At 23.7% G+C, this 9241-nt stretch overlaps 1 protein-coding gene across 1 annotated transcript in view; it reads right to left on the reverse strand.

The window, feature by feature from the left end:
* Positions 1-1537, reverse strand: part of Phum_PHUM085730 (uncharacterized protein) — a gene marked incomplete at both ends in the record, with an annotated part of 2797 nt that extends 1260 nt beyond the window's left edge. Inside the window, one exon of the mRNA XM_002423734.1 lies at positions 1384-1537. Within this exon, the coding sequence (XP_002423779.1) occupies positions 1384-1537 (154 nt within the window). The remainder of the gene's footprint in view (positions 1-1383) is intronic.
* Positions 1538-9241: the final 7704 nt, after the last annotated feature.

Genomic DNA, 9241 nt, shown 5'->3' on the forward strand with positions numbered 1-9241 from the left:
AACGATGTATAAAAAAAAAAAAAAAAAAATTATTTCATTGACCTTCTCTTAATGTTGTTTTTGTTTATGTTTATGTTTATGTTTGTGTTTTTTTTTTTAAATAAATAATTCGATTAAATTAATTTGAAGGAAAAATCTCGAAAGGAATATTAATTAATACATTTTTATTTGTCGAAAAAATATTATTTATACACATTGGGAAAAAAATTATCATTTTAATAAGTTATTGAAAATTATTACGTGAAAATCATTATTATTATTATTATTATTATTATTATTATTATTATTATTAGGCTCAGGTGTTTTTTTTTAAGCATACCTGATTTTTAATTCGCGGTGTGTAATTTAAACTTTTAATTTTATTTTGCTACTTGTTTTATTTGTTTTTGTTCATATAAAGCCACCCTTGAAAATTTTATTATTATTATTATTATTATTATTATTGGCATTCGAATTCAAATTTAGTGTAATTTTTGGCGTAGGAAATTTATTTTGAGAGGGGGGAGGAGTGAGGGGGATGAGGAGGGGGAGGGGAAAAGGAAAAGGAATTATTATTCAGTAGGATTGCGTGAAGAAAATTTTATGTTTAAATATTTTACAGTACCGTAACCTACGTGATATAATAATAATTTATAAAAATTAAAAATTAAAAAAAAAAAAAAAGAAAAATTCAAGGATTTGTACTTGGTCATTTAAAAAAAAAAAAAAAAAAAAAAAGGTGTCATTTGTATTTAATCGTTTTAACTGCCAGAAAGTGTTTAAAAAAAAAAAAATAAATAAATAAATAAATAAAATTTATTTATAATTGGTTATTAAAAAAATAAAAATAAATTTTAAAAACAAACCGCCTTTTTTTTTTTTTGGACGAAACGAATAAAAAATAAAGTTCCAAAAAAAAAAAAAATTATCATTGTTTTAATAAAATAATAATTATTAAATTAAACATAAATTTATTAAAACAAACAAAAAAAAATTGAAATTAATAAAAAAGTTTTAATTTTTTAGAATTATTATTATTATTATTACAACAAATGAAATCATCGTTATTATTATTATTATTATTTTTTTAATTGATGACTGATAAAAATTTATTTATTTATTTTGTTTAAATTTTTAGCATTATTAATATTTTTAATTTTAATGTCAATTGAAAAAAAAATTAGTTTATAAAAAAAAAAAAAAAAAAAAATTTGTTGTAAAAATGTTGCTGTTGTTGTTGTTGTTGTTTGTGGTTGTTAGTAATTTTTTTTTTTTTTTTTAATATAAATTAAATGAATTATGAATTTAATTATAACAATTTAAAAAAAATGTTAATTAATTCGAAATGATGATAATTTGTTTGTAGAATAAGAAAATTTATATAAAAAAATTTTTTTGACTCACCTGACATTGTGCATTCGTCTAATACGTAAACGTTTTCTTTAAAAAGCGAACAAATCAAAACCAATAACATTCTCATAAAATAATGTATTTCAAGTAATACATAAATTAATAAGGCACATAAAATTAATCCCAAAAATATAAAACAAAGCGTCATTTTAAATATTTTCTTTTTTTTTTACTTTTTACTTTTATTTTTCAAACAGCATCCTTTTTATTTATTTATTGATTCGATCGCGATTTATTTATTCACGACACACACGTTAAAAAGAAAAAAAAAAAATTTACAAAAAAAAAAAAAAATGGACTTAAATACTTTGCACGTTCATTATACTTTTTTTTTAAATTCAAAAAAAAAAAAAAAAAAGAAAAAAAGAAAAATATAAATAAATAAAAAAAAACTTTTTTTCTTTTTTTTTTGTTTGTTTTGTTTTGTTTTTAATGTTTTACCCTGTAAATATAATTAATAACTAATTCGGAAAATTCAAAACGTTGGCTCATCTGGAATAATACGAAGGAAAACCGGATGAAATAGGAAGAGGAAATCGGAGGAAGGAAGGACGACGGCGGCAATGCAGAAAAATTTTTTTTACATTTAAATCGAAATGATGAAAATAATAACAAATATTTATGTTGGCCAACCTGAAAACTAAAATTCACATATATATATATATATATACGTATACGTAAATTTTCTTTTCCCCCGTGCGTGTGTGTGTTTTTTTTATTTTTAGTTGACCGGATTTTATATATGTTTTACTCGTAAATTTAAATTCAATTTATAATTTTTTTATTTTTTAAAAAAATATAAAAAAACCTTTTTCGCAACGTTTATTTTCATTAACGCGTCATTTTTCTTATATTATTTTTTTTATTTGTTTTATTTTATTTTCTTTTAAAAGCATAACCTAACTTTATAAAAATTTTCTTTTTGTTTTTGTTTTTAAGTATCACTCGTTTAATTATTAATTTATTAATAAAAAAAAAAAATAGGAAACGTAAACTTTTGTAATTAATTTAATAAATTTTTCAATGCGATTCCGACATTGAATATAATGTTAAAAAACGCGGCGACGCTCGTAACATTGGCATTAAATATAATATTGATTTTCCGAAGGTAAAATTTTACAAAAAAAAAAAATTTCTATCTCTCTCTCTCTCTCTCTTTCTCTCTTTCTTTTTCCGTTTTTTTATGTAAAGAGTTGCGCACTTTGATGAATGATATCAGTGACCTAGAAAAATTTCACTTGAAAATATTTAATTTTTATTTATTTATTTATTTATTTTAACAATAAATAATAAATTATAAACTTTTTTAAAAACGGGGGGGGGAAATGTATACATATATATATATATATATATATATATATATTTCGGCTCGAATGGCGTCCGACATGTTAAAAAAAGGTTCCTCTTTTGCCCCGTAATGATCTCATAAAAAATCTCTAAAATCATTTGGAAAATTGTCGCTTAATGGATTCCAAAAAAATAATGGAGTGTCATTGCGCGTGACATGTGACATTCGAAATAATTACATAAAAAAATAAATTAAGTAATTATAATTACAACTACCAGTGTTAAAAATACGGATTAAATTATTATTATTATTATTACTTTTTTCCCATTATAATAATAATAATGATAATTTGTCGTTTCGCCTTAACGAAATTTATGTAATTTCATACAGGAAACGAGGATTTTCGTTAACAACTAACCCCCCCCCCACCGTGAAAAGAAAAAAATTTTTTTTTTATTAATTGCGTATTTGCCTGTTGAAATAAATTATTTGTCGGACTCGACAACAACAAAAAAATTATTTATTTATTTATTTATTTAATATTCTCAACAAGGAATGTTATTAAATGTAAATAATGAAAATTCTTTTATGTTTTTTATTCGTGTGTGTGTGTGTGTACACGTATGTATTTAAACAAATCAAACACACACACACATACGTGAGTAATTGTTTAGCTTTAAATTAACATGTAAAAATTTATTACACGAATAATAATATTTATTTATTTAACAAAAGTTAAATAAAATCGTTAAATATTTTTTTTTGACTAGTTTGAAAAACGAACGCGTGAGGGAGTTGTGATCGTCGATGCGAAATCTAGCGTTAAGTTTTAGAATTAAATTTAAAAAAAAAAACGGTAGTGATAAAATGGAATGTTAACGGTTGTGTTACAGAAAAATAAAATTATTGTGGTACAGAAGTGAAGAAATGATTAATGAAATGCGTAATTATTATCATTCGAAAATTAAAGTTTGTTGTAAGTAATAATTCACGTGGGTGGCGTATGATTAAACAGAAAAAAAAACGTTAAAAATAATTTGTTTTTAAATTAACGGTCATCGACGTCATCAACATGGCAACCTCTCGAAAGTTTTTTTTGTTTCGAGTAAGCGAAGTGTTAAACCACAAAGAAAATACTTTTTTCATCATTTTATTATTTTTGCCGTTATTAATATGCAACTTCGAAGAATTTATAAAAACTGTCGTTATGTGAGAAAAAAATAAAACGGCTGACAATTTGGTGAAGAAAAAAAAACCGTTAAAGAATTCTACTTACAAAAAAAATATTTACGTTCGATTCGCGAATAAATAAACAATTTCGACAGCGTTTACATTCCAGAAAAAAAAATACGGGAAAAGGTCAATGCCGAGGTCATATTCGACCATTAGAAAAAATTAAATTTGTCGACAATAGTATGTAACACATCCGGTGTGTCGCCACTTGATTAAAAATTACATATTTTTTTTTTCAGGTTATAAATTTTAACGAAAGATGTCGCTTTCATCGATACCCGTATTCTCTCAGGTTTAACGTCAGGTTCGTCATCATTTCCACGATAAGGTAATTCTTTTTTTTTTAAATTTTTCATTTTTTTTAAATTTTCTTTTTTCCCGCCATCGATAGTTTTTTTTAAAAAACATTTTGTATAAATTTATTTAAATTAAAAAATCCTTCGCGAATGTTCAAATGCTGGATTCTTTAACGTATTTTTTTTATTGGGGGGGGGAGAAGGGAAACATTAGAGATGATTTGATGTCGTGGTTTTAGAACGTTTTAATTTTATTTATTAATAACGAACAAGTAACAATTAATAAATTACAAAAAAAAATTAAATGGTAACATCTTTTTGTTATTATTATTATTATTATTATTATTCTCGGTCAAGGCGAATAACTCGATCAACCGGTCCGGAAAAAGAATTATACTAGTTCGAAAAAAAAAAAAAAAATTAGGTTATTTTATATAGTTTGTAACAGGAAGAAAAATACACGACGACAGCAGACGAAAAAATACCGGGAGGGGGGAGGGAAGGGAGAGAGAGAGAGAAAGAGAATAAGTAATGGTCAAAAAAATAGTTAGCCTACTTTTTAATTTTAAAAAAAACAACAACAACAACAACAACAAACGACGACTTTATCGTTTCGTATTAATTTTTTGTAAATTTAAATAAAATTTCAAACGAACTTCTTATAAAGACCGAAGTGTACATTCAAGATTTTTAAAAAGACTTAAAACGACATAGGAAATACGTTGTTAAAAAAATTCATTTTAAATTAATTTTTGTCAAATTGTGTTCGTTTGAGAGATTTTTTTTTTTTTTTTGTGTAGAAAACTTGAATCAAAAACGAAAACGAGTTTCTTTATCATCGGTGAAATGATCTCGTAAGGTTTGCGTTTTTTTTTTTTTTTTTTAAATTTTGTTTTCGTAAATGTTTTTGTTTGTTGTTTGTTGGATTTAACTAACAAACGGTTTCGAACGATTCATTAAAAACAACCGTTTTAAAAACTGACCACGGCGTAATACAGGGGTGAGTGAATTTTACGAATTTCTTTCAAAAAAACTTTTTTACGCATATTTATTTATAAAATAATAATAATAATAATAATGGCGATAGAGATTAATTCAAAGACTTTATGATAACGTTCAATTTAACTGATATCATATTTTTTTTTTTTTTAATCCAATTAAAATTTTTTGTAGTTTATCATCTTTGACACGATTTATGAAAATTTTTTTTTTCTATAGGCGAAAAATTCAAATAGTTTTTGTTGTTTGTAGTGAGTTTGTTAGAGTAACAAACAATTACAAAAAAAGTTTTGTAAATTTGTTTGTATGAAGTTTTAAAAAAATTGAATTTGAATTTGCTGGCAGGAAAAAGAAACAAAAAAAAAAATTGGCAATTTAAACAAGTTTAAAAATTTAAAACAAACTACAGCCAAAAAAAAAAAAAAAAAATTTTCTTTTCATTTTTTGTTTGTTTGTTTGTTTAAAAAATTTTAAATAATTTATTTTATTAATATGACGTTTAAAAAATTATTTAAACAAACGATAGGGGAAACGTTTTATATTACAAAACGATTTTAATTGTTTTATAATCATCATCATCATCGTCGTTTGTCGTAAAGTTTGACATTTAAAATTTAAATGCTACGGGAAAATGATACGGGAAAAGGTTACGATAAGGTTCTCTTAAAAACACCTTTTTTTAGCCTTAATAAATATTAAAAAAAAAAAGGGGGAAAGAAAGAAAAGGTTTCGTCATATTACCTTTTCAAATTTGAAATTTTTTTAATAATAATAATAATAATCGTTTGTTTGTTTGATTTATTATCGGAAAAAAGAAAATTTTTTTTTTTTTTGAAAATTTGAATTATCATCATTATTATTATTGATAACCGTTTTTTTTTTTAATACGATGATTAACAATCGTGAAATTATTTTCGAAAATCGACATTTCCGTGTGTGAGACAATCAAAAAAAAAAAAAAAAAAACGTTAAAAAAATTTTTTTTTTTTGGAGGGAGTGGGGGGAAATTAAACATGCCGGAAAAGAAATTTTATCGAGGAAATTATTAGAACAAACAAACAAACAAACAAATAAAAAATTTTCACAAATTATAGATTTTTTAAGTAAACGCCTTTTTTTTTTTTTTTCTATAAGTAGGTTGTTCGGAAGTGAAAGAAAATTAAATAAAAAAAAAATTTACAGGTGTGACAGAAACGGCAAAATAATAATAATAATTATTTTATTTATTTATTTATGTAAGTACGTATGTATACATAAAAAAAAAACTCGTTTTAAATGTACCTTGTTTCGACCATGAAAATAATAATAATAATCGTAAACGTTTAAATTTATGAAAAAATTTCAGGTTTTTATTAAATAAAAATAATTATTACTAGGTTTTGCATATGTGGTCCCCCATGGTTGTGTCAATGTTTGTTGTTTGGTTGTTCACGGTTGTTGGTTTTGTAGTAATTGTTTAACTAAAAACAATTTTATTTATTTATATAAAAAACAATCACATTTAAAAAGTTTTTGTTTTTTTTTTTCGTAATAATAAAATTATAATCGCGGAATTTAATTTTGGTTGTCGTTGTTGTTGTTGTTTGTTTGTTTGTTTGTTATTATTATTATTTATTTATTTATACGGTAATGTAATTAAATTCATTCGATTGTTTTTTTTATTTTTCTCTCTCTCCCTCTCACTTAAAAAAAAATTCGTCTCGTTTTTGTTTTGTTTTGGTTCCGTTGTTTAGAACAAACGATTATTATTATTATTATTATCAATATTATTATTATTATTATTATTAGTATTATTATTATTATTAATATTTACGTAAGTTTTTTTTTTTTTTTTCATTTAGATAATTAATTTTTAAACTCGTTGTTATTGCTCGAAGCCTTGTTTTTGTTTTTGTTAATTATTTTAATTACACGAAAACGGGGGGGGGGAGGGGGGAGAAAAATGTAATACCTGAGATACCTGAAAGAAAAAAAAAATTTTTTTTTTTAAGTACGGTAGATAATTTAAACGATTTCGAATTTTTTCTTTATTTTTTTTTTTTTTAACGTAAAATTTGCCAAATTGGATAAAAAACAAAAAAAAAAAAAAACTTTCTCCGTTTGTTGTTGTTGTTGTTGTTGGCATTTATTTCGATCATTTAATTTAATTATCGGTATTTATCTATAACGTTTTTTTTCGCACGAATAAATAATAATAAAAAAAAAAAGAAAAAATTTACTGGAAGTAATTTTTTCTAAATGCACGTTAATCTTAGGTAAAAAAAAAAATTATTATTATTATTATTATTATTATTATTTTTAAACAAAAAGTTTCGTCGTCATTATATCGTCTATTTAAAATTCCAAACTCATTTTTTTTTTTTTTTTTGACATTTTAACTCGGCATTTTCCCATAAAAATAATAAAAATTTTTTCTCGTTATCGAACGAGCAACAACTACAAACGATCATGTCACCGTGAAAGGTTTTTGGGTGCGTGAAAAAAAAAAAAAAAAAAAAAAAAAAAAAACTTTCACGTGACCGAAACGAAAAAAAACTTTCTAAAAATTAATACAATGGACATCTACTTCCCCGTTAAAAATCGTGGTTTTATATAAATAAATAAATAATTGAATTTATTTATTTTTTCTCTCTCTCTGTCTCTCTCTGTCTCTCTCTCTCTCTATCTCTCTTTCTCTCTCTCTCTGTCCATCTCTCTCTCTCTCTGTCTGTCTCTCTGTCTCTCTCTCTGTCTCTCTCTCTCTCTCTCTGTCTCTCTCTCTCTCTCTCTCTCTCTCTCTCTCTCTCTCTCTCTCTCTCTCCCCCCTGTCTTTCTCTCTCTCTCTACGCATTGGAATTTTTTTTTTTTTTTTAATTTTTGAGTTCGACTTCATGTCTCGTCCCCAACGGAAATTTTAAAAAAATTATTTGGACTCGTGTAAATTACACGCTGAGCGAAAAAAAAAACAAAAAATTATTTATAAATTAAATAATAATAATAATAATATTTACGTAAAATTCTACGTATAAATGCGTGTTAAACATTAATGCACGCACTTACACGCACACGCATAAACTAAAATCTTTATCCACGTAAATTATTATGAAATACGACATGAATTAACGAAATAAAAATTAAAAAAAAATTCTATTTACACGTCTGCGATTTTAACGTACATTAATAAAATAATAATAAATAATAATAATAATAATAATAATAATAATAATAATAATAATAATAAACCGGTTGTTTAAATTTAGAAATAATAAAACAAACGGAAATATCTATAAGAAGGAGAAGAAGATGGTAAAGTGATTGTTACTCTCTCATAATAAAAAAAAAAACAAGGTGAATGAGTTAATCAGGTGATTGTTCAAGGTCAAAATATTGATTCTAACATAAGAAAAACAATCAGGTTGTTGTTGTTGTTGTTGTTGTGGGCCGGGTGCATGTTAATGATAAATTTAAATAATTTGAAAACGTTGTGTAACCGTGTATGAACGTTAATACGATGAATAGAATAAGCAGAAGAAAATTTAATGGATGATATTACGAGTGCAATAAAAACACAATAATGATGATGATGATGATGATGATGAATGACTCGTTGTAAACAATTAAAACGTAAAATTTTTTGTTTTATTTTATGTATTTTTATTAAATTGCATAATTGTTTTGTATATTTTACAACTCGTAAAATAATTTAATTTTCATAAACAATAACAAACAACAAACGAAACAATACTAATTAAAACGTTAACGTTTTCTTTAATGATTTTTATCATAATATTACAACCGTAAAGAAATTTTTTTTTTTTTTTTTTTTTTTAAAACAATGCAATTAAATAAAAAGTATCATTATTATCATTATTATCATTATTGTTATTATTATTATTATTATTATTATTATTATTATTATTATTATTATTATTATTGTTATCCATCATTAAACACGACAAGGCTACTTGTCGGAGTTTTTAAGTATTTATCCGAGGTTTCTACCCGATTCCTTAGGGACAAATACTCGAATTTCGGTGGTGCCACTTATATAAGATAG

The sequence above is a fragment of the Pediculus humanus genome, genomic scaffold (genome assembly GCF_000006295.1).
Source record: "Pediculus humanus corporis 1103172107436 genomic scaffold, whole genome shotgun sequence".
Classification (NCBI taxonomy): Eukaryota; Metazoa; Arthropoda; class Insecta; order Psocodea; family Pediculidae; genus Pediculus; species Pediculus humanus.